The sequence below is a fragment of the Centropristis striata genome, chromosome 13 (genome assembly GCF_030273125.1).
Source record: "Centropristis striata isolate RG_2023a ecotype Rhode Island chromosome 13, C.striata_1.0, whole genome shotgun sequence".
NCBI classification, from domain to species: Eukaryota; Metazoa; Chordata; class Actinopteri; order Perciformes; family Serranidae; genus Centropristis; species Centropristis striata.
In genome coordinates, this window is record NC_081529.1 from 36869558 (window position 1) to 36889557 (window position 20000).

The 20000-nt window shown below is 34.5% G+C and overlaps 1 protein-coding gene across 1 annotated transcript in view; it reads left to right on the forward strand.

Moving 5' to 3' along the window:
• The window catches only part of carm1 (coactivator-associated arginine methyltransferase 1), a 37187-nt gene that overhangs the window by 862 nt on the left and 16325 nt on the right, over positions 1-20000 (forward strand). The window contains 5 exon segments of the mRNA XM_059348672.1: positions 10521-10646; positions 13378-13484; positions 16377-16481; positions 17994-18104; positions 19134-19311. Coding sequence (XP_059204655.1) covers positions 10521-10646; positions 13378-13484; positions 16377-16481; positions 17994-18104; positions 19134-19311 — 627 coding nt within the window.

The window sequence follows — 20000 nt, forward strand, 5'->3', positions numbered from 1 at the left end:
GGACTAATGACCAGAAGAAGAAACAAAATCACAAAAAAAGACAGAAAATGATTAAAAAAAAGACAGAAAATGACCAAAAAAAGGAAACAAAATGACTAAAATAAGAAACAAATTGACCACAAAATGTATCAAAAAAAAAAAGACACAAAATGACTAAAAAAGACACAAATTGACCACAAAATGATAAAAAAAAAAAGACAAAAAAATGACTAAAAAAAGACACAAATTGACCACAAAGTGATCAAACAAAAAAGACACAAAATGACTAAAAAAGACACAAATTGACCACAAAAAGACACAATATGACAAAAAAAAAGACATTAAGTGATCAAAAAGACTAAAACACATGAACACTTTAACACAGTGGAGACAGAGCTGACTTCCTAAATGATTTGGTGACCCCCAGAAATCATCTCAAGACCCCAATTGGGGTCCCGACCCCAAGGTTGAGAACAGCTGCTCTACGGTAGCTGCCACATTCAGACAGTTCTCCTTATTAACCCTCTGGGCCTATTTGCTCTTCATAAACCGCATAATATTTACTATACTCATGTTTGGTATTTTCTCAGCACAACTTCAACACTATCTGACTATTATTTTTTCACTTTAACCCACTTTTTTTTAACATATTGAGGCCAAAAATACAAAAAAATCATGAAATCTTAAATAAAATGTTACTATTTATGACAATAAAAAGCACAAATGTGCTCAATGAACTGTTTAAGACCTTAAAAATGTAAACATGGGTTACAAATATGAACATATAAAGGTAAAATTCTAATATAATAAGACTATAAATAAAACTATACCATAAAAACATGCTTTTTTATCGGAACAGTGTAAGATGATTAGACTCTTTTTTTCCATTTTTACAGAATGCCACGCCTGCCTCGTCCCATCCTACTTTTACACTTGAATAAGTATTTTTATATTGTCAAATTAAAACGATCATATCTTTGGTTTTAAATGACCTCGGAACGTCAAACAAAAAACTGGAGAAAGTTTCAAGTCTGTAATTTGGAGTGAAGTGGACAGCAGCGCTCCACGTCACCCTCGTTTTTTATTACGCCGCTTTAAAAAAAAAAAGCTACTTTATCTGATCACGCCAGCGTGATCATAGTCCCCAGAGGATTAACCCATTTAACGATAAAAACACATCGTCACCCTGTTAAAATAATCTCCTAACTCATTTTATCAAGTTTTGCAGGAAACACAAAAAACTTCACTAAAAGTGTAACATATGACATTTATTGATCATTTCACTCAAAAAGGATGTAACAAAGGATGGCTGTTGGCACAGTAATAACACTGTGTGTAAATTATGTAACTTAAGAGAAATAAATGACTTAGGCAATTTTTTGAACATGCCTTTGTGACTTAAGCAAGATATGGTAACACTTTATTTTGAAGGTGTCTACATAAGAGTGACACAAGCCTGTCAGAAACATGACATGACAAGTATCATGAGCATTAATGTTACTTCAAAGTGTCATTAATGTTCATGACACATCCCATGTCATGTTTATGACACGCTCATGTCACTCTTATGTAGACACCTTCAAAATAAAGTGTTACCATACCAAAGTCACATTTTATTTTGACTTAGGCATTATAAATCCCCTTAAATCACACACTTGACATAGGCCATTATTGCGTCATGATGAGATGATTTAAGCAAAAAAAACTATTTTGACAAAAAATGACTTCGGCGATTATTTTAACAGTGTGACAACATAGACTTATAATGCATCTTTGTTGTTATTGTGCTGTTTAGAGTGTGTGTGGTAGCTTGTTTGGACCAGAGGACATCAGTGGCAACATCCCGCCGTGCACCACGATCCGGGGGGTTGCCACTGCTCTACCCTAGCACTATACTGTACATTTACCTCTAAAGTTCTGGCTGTAAACTCCATGAGGCCAGTTTCAGTTTGATGATGATATACCAAGTAAAACTGGAGACAAGCTCAAATAGATTTAGTATCAAATGATAGAACTGGATGGAACCCTCTTATATGGTAGATTTGACACCTTTGGTCACATTTGACACATTTACAATTCTTTATTGAGCATGATAGTGTTTTGAAAGTAAAAAAAGTTTTTTTTTTGACATTTTATGTTGGACTAAAGGACTAAAAATGACCAAAAAAAGACAAATAATGACAAAAAAAAGACACAAAATGACTAAAAAAGACACAAAATGACTAAAAAAAGACACAAAATGACTAAAAAAGACACAACAAAAGACACAAAATGACCAAAAAAGACACAAAATGACCAAAAAAGACACAAAATGACTAAAAAAGACACATCAAAAGACACAAAATGACTAAAAAAAGACACAAAATGACTAAAAAAGACACATCAATAGACACAAAATGACCAAAAAAGACACAAAATGACTAAAAAAGACACATCAAAAGACACAAAATGACTAAAAAAGACACATCAAAATGACCAAAAAAGACACAAAATGACCAAAAAAAGACACAAAATGACTAAAAAAGACACATCAAAAGACACAAAATGACCAAAAAAGACACAAAATGACTAAAAAATACATAAAATAACCAAAATTGTTAAGCTAAGAGTCCCACTAGAATAAAAACCAGAGTTGATGACAGGATCACACACAATCACATTATCACATTTATGTTCTTTGCTTCTTTTTGGTTCTAAATGTTGATCCAGTAAGTCAGAATTAAAAAATAAATGATCAGGTCATATAGGTGAAAAATATACCCACATGGCATTTAAACATGTTTTAAGTGGTGAATACAGGCAGGATGGAAGGAGTCAGACATGGAGGAGATAGAACAAAACTCCATAGAGTTACCGTTATTAACCCATTAAGTGGTAAAAACACATGAACTTCTAAAGCATCTTTCTACTTTCTGCTTGGAGTGGTCCTGGTGTTTCTAGTGGTGTGTGTGTGGAGTCCAGGCCCTCATTACTTATGCATTCATCTTTGTTCTCATTGGAACAATAGCCGGCCCGGGACCCTCCTGTGTGGAGGCAGAGACGCTGCTCTCATTCAATGGGATGTCCCGCTGAAAAGAAACAGCTGCTGCAGGCCTCCTCCTCCGCTCAGAGGCTCATCTTTAAAGAAAAGCACAGCCACATTCATTATAGACCTCGTAACGCCCGCCAATGTAATACAAATCTGCAGCTTTTAATGCAATAATCCCACAAACATAACAAAAATCTGCAGTTTTTCATGCAAAAATCCCACAAACGTAATACAAATCTGCAGCTTTTAATGCAATAATCCCACAAACATAACAAAAATCTGCAGTTTTTCATGCAAAAATCCCACAAACGTAATACAAATCTGCAGCTTTTAATGCAATAATCCCACAAACGTAATAAAAATCTGCATCTTTTAATGCGAAAATCCCACAAACGTAATAAAAATCTGCAACTATTAATGCAAAAATCCCACAAACGTAACAAAAATCTGCGGTTTTGAATGCAATCATCCCACAAATGCAATAAAAATCTGCATCTTTTAATGCAATAATCCCACAAATTTAATGAAAATCTGCAGTTTTTAATGCAATAATCCCACAAACGTAATAAAAATATGCAGTTTTTAATGCGAAAATCCCACAAACGTAATAAAAATCTGCAACTATTAATGCAAAAATCCCACAAACGTAACAAAAATCTGCGGTTTTGAATGCAATCATCCCACAAATGCAATAAAAATCTGCATCTTTTAATGCAATAATCCCACAAATTTAATAAAAATCTGCAGTTTTTAATGCAATAATCCCACAAACGTAATAAAAATCTGCAGCTTTTATTGCAATTATCCCACAAACATAATAAAAATCTGCAGTTTTTAATGCAACTATCCCACAAACGTAATAAAAATCTGCAGTTTTTAATGCAATAGTCCCACAAATGTAATAAAAATCTGCAGCTTTTATGCAATAATCCCACAAACGTAATAAAAATCTGCAGTTTTTAATGCAAAAATTCTACAAACGTAATAAAAACCTGCAGCTTTTAATGCAATAGTCCCACAAACGTAATAAAAATCTGCAGCTTTTAATGCAATAATCCCACAAACGTAATAAAAATCTGCAGTTTTTAATGCAATAATCCCACAAACATAATAAAAATCTGTGGTTTCGAATGCAATAATCCCACAAATGTAATAAAAATCTGCAGCTTTTATGCAAAAATCGCACAAACGTAATAAAAATCTGCATCTTTTAATGCAATAATCCCACAAACGTAATAAAAATCTGCAGCTTTTAATGCAATAATCCCACAAATATAATAAAAATCTGCAGCTTTTATGCAAAAATCGCACAAACGTAATAAAAATCTGTGGTTTCGAATGCAATAATCCCACAAATGTAATAAAAATCTGCAGCTTTTATGCAAAAATCGCACAAACGTAATAAAAATCTGCATCTTTTAATGCAATAATCCCACAAACGTAATAAAAATCTGCAGCTTTTAATGCAATAATCCCACAAATATAATAAAAATCTGCAGCTTTTATGCAAAAATCGCACAAACGTAATAAAAATCTGCAGCTTTTAATGCAATAATCCCACAAACGTAATAAAAATCTGCAGCTTTTGATGCAATAATCACAGAGTTGGGGGCCGGATAAATTTTTGCCCTAAAAGCCTAAATTTGGTGTCTCTCACACATTCTAATGCCACTATTCCATCTGAATCATTGCATATTTTAATGAACTATTGTAAAGGAGGATAAGGGTTCTTGTATGTTTTATTTAAGGCTCTTATTTTGACAGTCTTCTTGTAAATTCTGTGGTGGATTCTGTTAACACATCCCAGATGATCAGGGTCACCTGGGTTTGGGTGTGAACAACAGATTGAGAGTCTGATCTAAACTGGAGGGCTTTAGTTTGAAAGATGTGAGCATTTTTCAGTCACTAAGGAAAATGTATTGTTTACGTTCCTAAATTTTGATATTTCACATCACGTCTGTTGTTGTTGGCTTCTTTCCAAAGCTCTATTGATCGGTCTTTGTTCTTTTAATGATCTTGTTTTATGATTATGTAGATGACGGTAAAAAAAAATGGAAAGTGTTCCTCAGATGAACTTTTGACACTTCATGATGATGATATACCAAGTAAAACTGGAGACAAGCTCAAATAGATTTAGTATCAAATGATAGAACTGGATGGAACCCTCTTATATGGTAGATTTGACACCTTTGGTCACATTTGTAAAAAGTAAAGTAAAAATCACATTTTATGTTGGATTAAAGGACTAAAAAAGACACAAAATGACCAAAAAAGACACAAAATGAGAAGACAAAATGACCAAAAAAAACCACAGAAGAAGACACAAAATGACAAAAAAAAGACACAAAATGACCAAAAAACCCCAGAAGAAGACACAAAAGGACTAAAAAAGACACAAAATGACCAAGAAAGACCCAAAAAAACCAAAAAAGACACAAAATAGCCAAAAAAGACACAAAATGAGAAGACAAAATGACCAAAAAAACCCCAGAAGAAGACACAAAATGACTAAAAAAAGACACAAAATGACTAAAAAAGACACAAAATGACTAAAAAAGACACAAAATGACCAAAAAAAGACACAAAATGACCAAAAAAGACACAAAATGACTAAAAAAGACACAAAATGACCAAAAAAAGACACAAAATGACTAAAAAAATACCTAAAATAACCAAAATTGTTACGCTAAACACACAAGCACAAATAAAATATAGTCACACTAGAATGAAAACCAGAGTTGGAAGGTAAAAAAAAAAGGAAAGTGTTCCTCAAGTGAACTTTTGACACTTTGTGTGTGTCATGTTTGATGAGATGACGTTTGTATTTTGTGAATATGAAACAGGTTAAGACCTGCCGTTAGTCCGGATCACCTTAGCTTCATGTTTTCTCACACACTTTGGTCATCAGTGGTTGAAGTGAGGTGCGTGGCTGCCTTCTGTCCCAGAACATTGATCTGTGTTAATCTGAAGGGCTCTTGATCCTTTAATAGCTGCTGGATTAGCTCTGACTGGGCTTTCTACAAATATTTTCATGAGCTAGTGTAGAAGAAAAATAGAATAGAATCTTTATTGTCATTGCAAAAAAATACATTAGCACAACGAAATTGAGGCACAGCTCTCCCGACAGTGCAAAAAAGATAAATATTAAATAAATAACCAAATAAGACATGCACCCATCCAACAAACAAACAAACAAACAAAAAAAGGACACCACACACAAATCACAAGTTAGGGACTGTAACCAGGACTTAGGGTTTTCACGATACTAAAATGTTCAACTTGATACCGATACTCAGGAAAATATTCGATACTCGATACCACCAGGATAAAAACAAAGACCCCAAAACTTAACAGAAATATTTTTATTAACCAGAAAAATGCAACATATAAAAATGAACAGAACCACAGGTTAAATATTTATAATAAAAACAGTTGTGCAAAAATAAACTGCAACTATAATAACAAGCTTCAGGTACTCGATACTTTTGAAAATGAGTATTGTATCCGGATACAACGTTTTAGTATCGATACTTTTGACAACCCTAACAGGACTGCAAACAGAGACACATGTATGGCAAAGCTGCAAATGATTGCGAACACTGCAAACGTTGCACACAAAACATTGCACTTCTGTAATTCTGTGAGGTTTACATCCATTATGACAACTACTTCCTTTTTAGTTGTGTTTCTTGGCCTTTGTTGGCAAATTAGGAGTTTAGAAACTCAAACTATTTGAAGACAGGAAATGATGAGTTTAATTCTGCTGTCGTCAGCACACCATGTTCTTTCACTGTGTGGAAGCATGTGTCATCATTGCTGCATTGACTTAACAGTCCCGTGTCTTCGTCCTTAGGAAATAATAAGTCTCCTTGTTAGTGACCTGTCAATCAAAGGTAGCCCCGCCCCAAATCATACGATTCTTTATCTTCTATTTTCTTCTAAATGGGGCCATTATTAGAACTATTAACATCAGATTGTCTTGAAGAACATGTTTTACTAGTGATTGAGACCATAGTGTTGTCCTGAAAAACATTTCTGAGGTCATAAATCAACTGAGAAGTTTTCTCGTTTTGCATTGAAATGAATGGACCAAAATGCTTCTGCAGCCAAACCTAGCGCCCCCTGCTGTTGGCCTTTTTGGTAGAATGCAGCTTAAGGCACTTCCTGGTTTGCCTCCCTGATCAGACCAGGAGGTTGCCGCCTGTAATCACCAAGTAATATAATCACTAAAGATATTTTTTTTACATCCACACGTTTTTTTTAAATTAAATAAATTCTAGTAAATTCATGCATGGCACCACACTGAAGGATGTTAATGCTAAAATCACATCTATCAGAGCTACAATAAAATATGTATTGATTACACAAGACTTGACCCTTGTTCTCCTGCTATCCTTGTAGAACCTGATAATGTAATAAATTCCCGATAATGTAATAAAAATCTGCACTTGAGTCCATTGAAAATGTAATAAAACCTGATAATGTAATAACTTCCCGATAATGTAATAAAGTGCATTTCCCAATAATGTAATACACTTTTTACCAATAATGTAATAAAGTACAACATTAATTCATCAAAGTTGAATGTTTATTAACTTTTGACCCGTAATTGGGGAAATATTACATTATCAGGACTTGAGAAATGAAGGCAAACCTGATAATGTAATAACCTCCATTAATGTAATACTTTATTACATTATTGGTAAAAAAAAAAGTGTATTGCATCTTTGGGAAATGCACTTTATTACATTATCGGGAAGTTATTACATTATCAGGTTCTACAATCCTTTTCTCTGCTCTCATGCAAATAATAGTTAAAACTAGTAAACTACTTTTTAAGCTACAAAATAATCTCTTCAGAAAATTGATATTGAAATATAGCATAAAAGTGAATTGACCTCTTTACTGCAGTGTTCTGCCCTCTATAAAATAACATGTGGCAGACAAGGGGAGACTAGATTATAGTTAAATCATGTAATAAAGTTCATGTATCTATGAACAGGTATAGTGTGTCTGTCACCGCCTGATTTATCTCATCAGTAAGCCACACACACACACACACACACACACACACACACACACACACACACACACACACACACACACACACACACAGCAGTTTATTTTGACTCAAAGCCACATTTAGCTTCCTGCTCCCACAAATACCAACTAGAGCAACAGATGTGGATTCATCTGCTGAAAATAGTCTGTAACAAAGCCACAATTTACTCCTGTTTGTTAGATAAAACTACCGTGAGCAGCTCTGCCCTTCAGAGTCTAACTGCAGTAGCTACATTTATGGTCAAAATGGAGTTATAACTAAATATGAACTCCTTGATATCTGTTTTATCTTGTGACAAAGTTTTAGATTTCAATTTTGCTTTATTTCAGAGAAATAATGACATAAAAACCACAAAATCCAACTCAAACCAAGCAGTAATTACACTTACCACAGTCTGCTTTGGATATATATACTAATTTAAACATGAAAATAATAGAAATTCTAAGTTTATTTGAAAGGGAAATTATTATCTAGATAGAGATCAAGTAAAAAAGTGAGATAGAATTATATTAAGACTAAAATATAACATTTCTTTAGAATATTAAGACTAAAAAACACAAATCTTTGAATAGAGTTGTTAAACACTTAAATACACTTCTAGGAAAGTAAATTTGAAAATGTTTATTCACTGAAAACTAAATATAAAAGCTGAAAGAAGACAACAACATCACTATTAGAAGCTTTTACAGTAAAACAAGAGTGCAGAAACTACATTTTTGGGGTCAAAGGTCAAATGAACCATCATGACTTTTTATCATAAAAATGACATCATCAATACTTGTAGAAATAAGTTCATATCACTAAACTTACCTATAACACATTTGGCTGGACAGTTAAAAAACTTTAAAGCCGTTTTTCTCAGTTTAACCCTTTGATAGTTGCTGCAGTTAGACTCTGTAGGACAGAGCTGTTAAAATGGAAGTCTGTATATAATATAGAAGTGTTTTTATAGATTTACATGTTCAGTTAAAACAGTTGGCTTAAAGTCTGTCTGTCCTAATAATGGTCCTAAAAAGTGAAAGTTTCCAGGAAAAGATATCGTCCTAAAATATTTGTTATAGTGACAGGCCTATCTGAGAGTAATAAGTGTCTTTGATCTTTCAATTCACTTCAGTTATTTTTCAAGTTCCTAAAATCGAGCACATTTCCCTCTACAGTTTGTGAGCAGCAGACGGGAGATAAAGAGCAGCTCGTCACACAGCAGCGAACTGTTGAATCTGATATGAAAAGGACAAACTTGTGCCTTGCAGCAAGAAAAGAGTCTGTTGAGGTGTCACTCAAAATGCTAAAAAAAAAATCCAGTTTTAAAGCTGAATGGATATTAGGGATGGGTACCTTTCACATTTGAACCGATACGGTACCGATACCCGGTACTGATACCCGGTACCTGGGAATCAGTACCGGTACTCAACGGTACCAATTTTTGGTACTTTTGCGTTTGTTTATGTGGTAATAAATGTTCATTTGTTTAATAATAAAATCTAATTAAGACATTGGAGAGATAGCAGCTGGCGGCTAGCAGGCCTAGAGCTGGCTGTTGGTCTCTGCGCTGGGGCGGAAGAGGGCAGCAGCTAGTGGCCGCGGTGAGCAGACAGGACCAGACCAGGCGGTAAATAAAAATAATAAAAAATAGTGCGATCGTCAGCACGCTTGTTAATCAAAGACGTCAGATGAAAACAGGTTGAATCAATGATCAGTTTAAAGTTAACGCCGTTTAGGTACCAAAACATGGTACCGTTTGATTTTACATGAATCGGTTCTCGGTAGTACCGACGGAATTTGGTCCGTACCTATAAAAGTACCAAATTCGGTATCCATCCCTAATGGATATGTTGTGTCAGTAACTGAGCCACTTACTTTGTGCTTTGTTTGTCCAGTTTAAAAAATTAAATGTGTAGAAGAAAAAAAAGTCAAGTTTAACCCTATAAAGCCTGAACCATGAAATAATTGCCAGAAAATTCAATTTTTTTTAAAACCGAGTGCTTATTAACTTGCTGACGAATTTAAAAAAAATAAATAAATTGCATATATGAATTCTAATTTGTATCATATTTGATACATCAGGTCTTTTTGTGCAATTTGTTGCTCACAGTTTGTTTTTCTTGAACTAACAAAAACATCAAACAACAACATTTTTAACTTTTCCTTTTTCCTCAAACATGCAAAATACATATTTTTTCCATATAACACAACATCATACATCTGCTGGTATGAAGTTTTTTAATGCAGCAATGACTGATTCATTTGTGGAACCTGCATATCATTTTTGCTACATCCGATATTTTTGTGCAATTTGTTGCTCAGTTTGTTTATCTTCAACACATGTATACATCAGGTTTTTGATGATGTAGAGGTCTCAAAAATTACTGTATCTAATATGATACACTTGGCTTTATAGGGTTAAGCGACATTGAGCTCAGTTTTCTTTGTGTTTGAACCTTTTCCTTCCAGGAGAGGAGGCCAGTGTGTTCAAGTGTTCTGTTTCCAGAGAGACTGAGTGCAGCCGCGTAGGGAAGCAGTCATTCATCATCACGCTGGGCTGCAACAGCGTCCTGCTGCAGTTCTCCTCACCTGCAGGTACTCACACCACACACTCACACTGTTGCATGCTCGATGGAAGTCAGGGGTGATCAACTGGAGGCCCGGGGGCCACATACGGCCCTCACCCTCACCTGAAGTGGCCCTCAGTACAACTACATGCATCTGAGCACGAAATCTTAAAAGTTCAGCGTAAAAATGCACAAAATGACTTCTTGTAATTAAGAAACAAAGTTTGATTATTTCAAAGTTGTGTTTGCTTTGTTTGTTTATTTCCCCATAAACAGTCCACAAGAATCAAATTCAATTAACTTTATGACTTACTCCCAGAATTCTAAAACATACTAATTGAGGCGAATGATTGCACATGATGTCAATTTATAAAAATAAAAGAAGTATTTGGGTGGAGCCTACTTGAAACATTAGAGGGAAGCATGTGTTATTGGAATGTGACACTTTTATCGGGATGTTTGCAATTAAATAATTACTGTATGTAGGACACTGTACGACATTGTATGATGTAAAACAGGGATGGGCAACAGGAGGCCCGGGGGCCACATACGGCCCTCACCCTCACCTGAAGTGGCCCTCAGTACAACTACATGCATTTGAGCATGAAATCTTAAAAGTGCAGTGTAAAAATGCACAAAATGACTTCTTGTAATTAATGTTGGTCTGCTGTTCTTGCACTGAAAAAAAAGAAATCACAGTAAGTGGTTATTTTTTATTAGCTTCAAACCTTTTGTATTCCTATTTCTACTGTTAAACATGCATTAGAGCATGAAATATGTTAAGTTACTGCACTGGAAACATATTTAAATGTCAGTTTCATCATATCTGGTGAAGTGATGCTCCTATATGTGGCCCTGTGGTAGTGGACATGATAAACTGAGGCCCTGCAGCATTTAAGATGCCCATCCCTGATATAAGTAACACACACCAATAAATCTGGATACCATGAGCCTGTTACACCTCAGTCCCACCTGAACTCTGTTCTTAGATTTCACTTTCAGCTGCTTCCAGGATTACAACTCAATTAATAAAGTTTAGGTTCAGTGCCATTCTGCTAGCTTTGACCTGTAATATTATACTTGTGATAAACATAATTCTCTTCTCTCACCGTGTAGCTTTTTCTTTCTAAAAATATGTTCTAACTCGTGTTATACGTTCTTGTGAGTATTTCCCATTCAACGATTTGTTTTAGCTGTTGCCATGGTGACTTATAATATCGCAGCTCCATTAATGCTGCCTTTTTATAGTAGTGGAGCACACACATAACTCAGCCTGACCCTCCTCTGGGTTGACTGAACTGACTCACATCAGCTGTTCTGGAAGCAGAAACTCAGAGTTTCACATCTGAGGGTAAATCACCAGCTACAGGATGGACTCAGAGCTTTTAACTTTAAGACCTTCACCAAATACACATGGAATACACTAGTAAAATTAATGTTCTTTATATGAACTGACCTAACTGAGTGAATGATGTGTAGAGAGGAATGCTCCAAACCAGGGGTCTCAAACTGGCGGCCCGCGGGCCAATTGTGGCCCTCGTGACGATATTTTGTGGCCCCCACCTTGATATGAAAGTTTAATCTGAGTTTTATATGAATGGCACTTTACCGTGTTGTGTGTGGAAGGTCCCTTTAATTACTGTTTTGGTAATTTTGTGTCTTTTTTTAATAATGTGTCTTTTTTGTAATTTTATGTCTTTTTTTGTACTTTTGTGTCTTTTTTCAGTCATTTTGTGTCTTTTTTTAAAAGTAATTTAGTGTTTTTTTCAGTCATTTTGTGTCTTTTTTTTTTTAGCAAGTTTGTGTCTTTTTTTTCAGTCATTTTGTGTCTTTTTAAAAAAATAATTTTGTGTCTTTTTTAATGATTTTATGTCTTTTTTGGTAATTTTTTTGTCTTTTTTAAAAAATAATTTTGTGTCTTTTTTAAAATAATCCTGTGTCCTTTTTTGGTCATTTTGTTTCTTTTTTTTTAAAGTAATTTAGGTTTTTTTGTCATTCTGTGTCTCTTTTGGTCATTTTGTGTCTTTTTTAAGTAATTTAGTTTTTTTTCTGTCATTTTGTGTCTTTTTTTTTTTTTTAGCAAGTTTGTGTCTTTTTTTCAGTCATTTTGTGTCTTTTTTAAAAATAATTTTGTGTCTTTTTTAAAATAATCCTGTGTCCTTTTTTGGTCATTTTGTTTCTTTTTTTTTAAAGTAATTTAGGTTTTTTTGTCATTCTGTGTCTCTTTTGGTCATTTTGTGTCTTTTTTAAGTAATTTAGTTTTTTTTCTGTCATTTTGTGTCTTTTTTTAAAAGTAATTTTGTGTTTTTTTCAGTCATTTTGTGTCTTTTTAAAAAAATAATTGTCTTTTAATGATTTTATGTCTTTTTTTTTAAATAATTTTTTGTCTCTTTTGGTAATTCTGAGTTTTTTTTGGTAATTTTTTTGTCTTTTTTTTAATAATTTTGTGTCCTTTTTAAAATAATCCTGTGTCCTTTTTTGGTCATTTTGTTTCTTTTTTTTAAGGAATTTAGGTTTTTTTTGTCATTCTGTGTCTCTTTTGGTCATTTTGTGTCTGTTTTAAGTAATTTAGTTTTTTTTCTGTCATTTAGCGTCTGTTTTTGGAGTTTGAGACCTTTAAAACTGTTACTGTGGAAGGAAGAGAAGCAGTTCAAACATTCTACCAACTGTCCTTGTATATCTGCATGTATCCTGTGTGATCTGGGCTCCAGTTTAACTCTCCCTGTGTGTGTGTGTGTGTGTGTGTGTGTGTCTTCCAGACTTTCAGTCGTTTTATAACCTCCTGAAGAACAGTCGTGGACATGTGAATGAGCGCTCAGTGTTCAGCGACAGAACAGAGGACTCCTCTGCTGTACAGTACTTCCAGGTGAGAGGCTGTTAATGATATTAGACCTGAAGGTCTTTGGTTCTTATGGACTTCATCATTCTGTTAAATCAGGCTTCCTACGGGTGCTTGAAGTCCTTGAAAATGCTTGATTTTAAATGTTGTATTTTCAAGGTTTAAAAAATGCTTTGATTTTGGATAAAGTGCTTGTAAATTCTTGAAATTCTTCCTGTATTTCTCTTGTATCTGACTATCTCCATCTATAGACTATAGATAATCACATGATCAATGTATAAAATAATGAGCAGCCTATCTGAAATGAAGAGCGTTCCTCCTAAAAGTGTAATACCATCTCTGTTGGTTTGGTTCAGTGAAATCTCCCCTTTTATTTTGTAAGAACTCATCTAAAACATGCAGTTTACAACAGGTGGAAGATACTGGAAAAGATTGAAAATTAGGCTTTAAAGTCCTTGAAAAATGGTTGAATTTGACCACTACTAAAGTGTACGAACCAGGGTTATAATCAATTTGGATTTTTCATTAGTTTTAGTTTTAATATCGTTGTGATTTTTTGTTTTCAAATTCAGTTAGTTTTAATGAGTTTTTAGAGTGAGTTTGTTATTTTAATTAGTTTTTATTTTTGAAAAATGCTTAGTTTTTGTTTTTTTTAGTTTTAGTTTTTTGTAATGGGTTATTTGTTGGGTGCCAGATTTAAAAAAAAGGTCACAATAAATGTTGCCTTTTTGTCAATTTTTTCTTGTAAATGTGTCACTTTTTGTCATAAATTTGTCATTTTTTTCTCATAAATTTGTCACTTTTTTCTTGTAAATTTGTGACTTTTTTCTCGTAAATTTGTGACTTTTTTCTCGTAAATTTGTCCCTTTTTTCCTCATAAATTTGTGATTTAAAAAAAATTAGTTGTAGTTGTTGTGTAATGGGGTATTTGTTGGGTCCAGATTCAATAAGGTCACTATAAATGTTTCCTTTATTTCCTTTGTCTGATCCATCTCAGCCCCAATAAGTTTATTAAGTCATAAAACCAGATAGATGAAATAGATTTCATATCAACCAAAAAGGTTTACGGATGAAAAAAGTTGACAAAGACCAAAACGAAGGACATTTTCACTATAATTTTAGTTAGTTTTAGTTAGTTTAGTAACCAAAAAATACAGTTTCAGTTCGTTATCCTTTTTTTCAAAACTCGTTTTTATTTTTATTTCAGTTAACGAAAATGTTTTTTCAATTCAAGTTTTTGTTATTTTGTTAATTTTCGTTCACTCTAATAACCTTGGTAGGAACCCTGTAAACAGCTAGGATCCAGACCTAAAAGAGCTTTAAAAGTGATCAGTAAAATCTTCAAATCAATCCTAAAACCAGCAGGGAGCAAAGAAACTAAAATCAGGTGACGTGATGTCGTCTGTTAGAACCGGTAAGAAGCCGAGCTGCTGAACCAGCTGGAGGAGAGAAAGGCATTCTGGGAGATAGAGGCAGTTACAGTAATCTAAACGGGAGAATATGAGAGTGGAAGACTTTCTCCAGGTCAGAGGGGAACAACGTGGGTCTGATTTTCAGGGTGCTTGAAACCCTGGAAATGCTTGAATTTTAATGTTGTTTTCAATGTTTGAAAAGTGCTTGAATTTTGGATAAAGAATAGAAATATAATTAACTGGAGAACCTGAAATGAAAACGTGAAATAATCATTTTCAGTATGAATGTATTGGAAGAAATATGTAATTTACCACAGCTGTAAGATGCTGGAAAAGCTTGAAAATGGACCTTAAAAATGCTTGAAAAGTGCTTGAATTTGTACGAACTTGAACTCTGGGAACAACATGAGATGGGTCTGATTTTGGAGATGGAGCGTAGATGGAAAGAAAAGGAGTGGACAACTTTTCTGATGTGGGTCAAAGGAAGACTGGAGTCAAATGTGACTCCGGTCTTTATGTTGGAGATAGAGGACCCAGAGTTAGTTTCTACCATCTTGACTTCATTTAGATCAGGGTTGGTACGGGTGCTTGAAATCCTTGAAAATGCTTGAATTTTAATGTTGAATTTCAAGGTTTGAAAAGTGCTTTGATTTTGGATAAAGTGCTTGTAAATGCTTGAAATTATTCCTGTATTTCTCTTGCAATCTGACTACAGATAACCACATTTTCTTTTTTTCTTTTTCTTTTTTTATTTCTTTTTTATTGGTTTTTAGTGTCAAACATTTCCACATCATTCATCATAGTTTCTGTGTGTGTGCTCACCACTATGACTTGAATAGTACAAATTTGAAAAAGTCTCTCAAAAGCACACACATATCGACACAATATAGTAAAGAAATAAAATTAAAGTAGAAAGAACAGTAAAACAGTTAGGGGGTAGTCTGTTTGTGAGATGATTAGCTATCAGTGAAAACAAAATCAGGCCTTTGGGGCAGATAACCGCATTTTCAATGGAAAAACGATTTAAAGTGAAATGAAGACCACTCTGCCTGCGTCTTCTTGTTTCTGGATGTTTCTTGTTGCTCCCCTGTATCTTCTGACTGAAGGAGTTGTTCTAGTTCTAGTGGATGTGAGGCTCCTGAAGTATTTCTGCTCTTTCCTCCTAGTTTGGCTCGTGTTTAGTTCCTCCAGCTGCTGGTTGATGGTTTTTGTGAGCTTCCTTTTACTCCTAGATTCCCATACCAGCATGGTTTAATGAGATTATTAAACTACTTTTAGTTGTTAAAAGTGTAATACCATTGCTGGTGGTGTGGTGAAGTGAAATGACCCCTTTTAGTATGGAAGTCCTCATCTAAAACATGTCATTTACAACTGTTGAAAGGTGCTGGAAAAGCTTGGAAATGGACCTGGAAAGTCATTGAAAAGTGCTTGGATTGGACCAGTGACTGAGTGTAGGAACCCTGTAGATAAACAAGCTCATCATGTGTTCCTGTTTTCTTCTCTGCAGTTTTATGGCTACCTCTCTCAGCAACAGAACATGATGCAGGACTACGTCCGGACAGGAACTTACCAGAGAGCGATTCTGCAGAACCACACGGACTTCAAGGATAAGGTAACTCCACCACCAGCCCACTGAGGGGGTGGGAGAGGACTATGGTCTATATTAGAACATGCATTCTTACACATGAAAGGTATTCATTTAATATTAATTCACTTATGGTAATACATTTTACTCACACCAACACGTGCACTCTTTTGTGCAAATGCACAAAAAGAAAATAGAGACACCAGACTACTGAAAATGTCTTGGACCCAAAAAATGATGTTTCCTATGAACCTTTCTGATTGAAATGTAATCTATAGCCAAAGATCGTCTATATTAGGGCTGGGCGATATGGCCCTAAAAGAATATCACGATATTTCAGGCTATTTTTGCGATAACGATATTCTTCACGATATTACCAAATACTTAAAAAGATATAGAAATATCATTTTTTTTAGTCTGTATAAATAAATAAAAATCTGAAATGTAGTGTGAAGTGCAAATCTCAACAGTTGCCAAATAAAAGAAATGTACTCTTGACTCTAGAGTATGAGAAAATAATAAAAAATAACCATTTAGGGGTTCTGGGGGCATATTTTAATGACATTTTGTAAAGGAGAATAAAGGTTCTTGTATGTTTTATTTAAGGCATCTTATTTTGACAGTCTTCTTGTAAGTTCTGTGGTGGATTCTGTCAACACACTGTGCTCTTATTTTGAAAGTTGCATGTGTTTAGCAACAGGGAGTAAGTAGCTTTTTGTGATTAAAACAACTTTAACCACTACATCAAGAAGTAGGAACGTTGCCAATATCATGATATGCATTTTTTTTAACCATAAAAAAAATATACCGATATTATCGTGAACGATACAATATGGCACAGCCCTAGTCTATATACATGACGATGATTGTTCCAGTATGATCACTACTATCGGCTGTAAATCCTAATAAATAATCTTTAGATGTATTTTATACAGTCTATGGTATAAACAGCCATTTATGCATTAACACGAGCTGAGAGCAGTGAATGTGTTGAGATGAAGGAGAACCTGTTTAGTGCAGGAAACATGATGAAACAAGGTCTGTAGCTCATGTTAATGTCTGGGCTGTGCAGCTGATTTTACTTCAAGAATAGAGCAGTTACAACAAGTTACAAAAAGACAATAATAATTCATTTGTTGTGGGTTGTTTATCCACTTTTATGCACTACTTTGTTCTTTTGGGAATGCACTTCTATTCAAATATTCAAATGTCAGAATATTAAATAAACATTTATTTTGTTTGAATATCATGTCTAAAAATGTATTTTATTCATGCAATATTTTTTTTTTTTAAATGAAAAACTTAACAACCACATTCGGTATTCGGTCAAGTGTTTGATTTTTATTCGGCTTCGGCCCAAAATTTGCTATTCGGTGCATCTCTAGTATCTCCCGACTGTGACAAATGTTCTGTGAGGTGTTTGCTCTCATTTAGCTCTCAGAGTGCACCAGATTGATGCATGTTACTGATAAATGTACACCACGTTCTCCTCCCCAGTGAGGTTCTGGTAGTGAGTGATTCCTGCTGTCTGTTCTCCAGGTGGTTCTGGATGTGGGCTGTGGTTCGGGGATCCTCTCTTTCTTTGCAGCCCAGGCAGGAGCCAGGAAGGTGTACGCTGTGGAGGCCAGCACCATGGCTCAGCACGCTGAGGTCAGAGACACGCTTACAGCACTCAGACTCACATTACCTGGAGGAGGCTGGAGGCTGGAGGCAGTATCAAAATGACCAGAAAGAGACACAAAATGACTGAAAAAAGACACAAAATGACCATAAAAGACACAAAATTACTATAAAATAAAGACACAAAATCACCAAAAAAGACACAAAATTGCTAAAAAAAAAAAAAAAGACACAAAATTGCTAAAAAAAGACACAAAATTGCTAAAAAAAGACACAAAATTGCTAAAAAAAAAAAAGACACAAAATGACCAAAAAAAGACACAAAATTGCTAAAAAAAAAAAAAAAGACACAAAATGACCAAAAAAAGACACAAAATGACAGGAAAAAAAAGTAAGTGACCAAAAAATTGCTAAAAAAAAGACACAAAATTGATTAAAAAAAAGACACAAAATGACCAAAAAAAGACACAAAATTGCTTAAAAAAAAGACACAAAATGACAAAAAAAAGACACAAAATGACTAAGAAAAGACACAAAATGACCAAAAAAAGACACAAAATTGCTTAAAAAAAGACACAAAATTGCTAAAAAAAAAAAAAAAAGGACACAAAATGACAGAAAAAAGACACAAAATTGCTAAAAAAAAAAAAAGACACAAAATGACAGGAAAAAAAAGTAAATGACCAAAAAATTGCTTAAAAAAAAGGACACAAAATTGATAAAAAAAAAAGACACAAAATGACCAAAAAAAGACACAAAATTGCTTAAAAAAAGACACAATGACTAAAAAAAGACACAAAATTGCTAAAAAAAAAAAAAGACACAAATTTACCAAAAACAGTAATTAAAGGGACCTTCCACACACAACACAGTAAAGTGCCATTCATATAAAACTCACATTAAACTTTCATATCAAAGTGGGGGCCACAAAATATCGTCACGAGGCCCACAATTAGCCCGCAGGCCGCCAGTTAGAGCCCCCTGGGTTACACGGACTCCCTGATGCTCCACTGTGCTGTGCGGCTGCAGCTCCTGTCTAACGGTGGACTCTTCCTCCAGGTGCTGGTGAACAGTAACCGTCTGGGGGAGCGGGTGGTGGTGATCCCGGGGAAGGTGGAGGAGGTGACGCTGCCGGAGCAGGTGGACATCATCATCTCAGAGCCCATGGGCTACATGCTGTTCAATGAGCGCATGCTGGAGAGCTACCTGCACGCCAAGAAGTTCCTCAAACCAAACGGTGAGCAGCTCCAGGAGACTGAGTCATGATAGATGGAAAAAAATGTGAAATGCTGGATCTGGGGTGAAAGCACTATATTTCTGCAAGCTGTTTTAGAAAACACTAGTGCAGGGCCTGTAGGAAGTATGTATTCATATAGTGCGAGATTGGATTTTGTAGCTAATGCTAATGCCTCTTGCTAGTGTAAACTTAAATAGTACATAAAAACTATATTTCCGTCCGTTTTATGTTTAGCTGTCAGTTAATAAAGTTTAGTTTTTACTGTTTTCAATGGATCAAACCAATGCAGAAGAAAGGGGTTAAATCTTAGCTTAGCATGCTAATGGTGAGATAGCACATTACGCAGTATGCTGCACTAAAAGTACATTAACATGAACCCAATTAGCTGATATACTATATTGCATGTTAGTATCTCATATTAAATGATTATGGGCATTACGCTAAGCAACATGAACGTCATCCCTGAATTACATAGTAATGCAACATAAGAAGTGAATAAAGCTAAATTAGATTAGATTAGATTGACTTCATTAATACCACAGTGGGGAAATTTCTTAGTTTCAGCCGACCACACAAATTTCACACAAAATTTAAGATAAATATAAAAAATAACAATCTAAGAAAAAGACATTTAACAATATACTATATACAACTTAGTGCAAATTAAGTGAGGAATGTGCAGAGTGCAA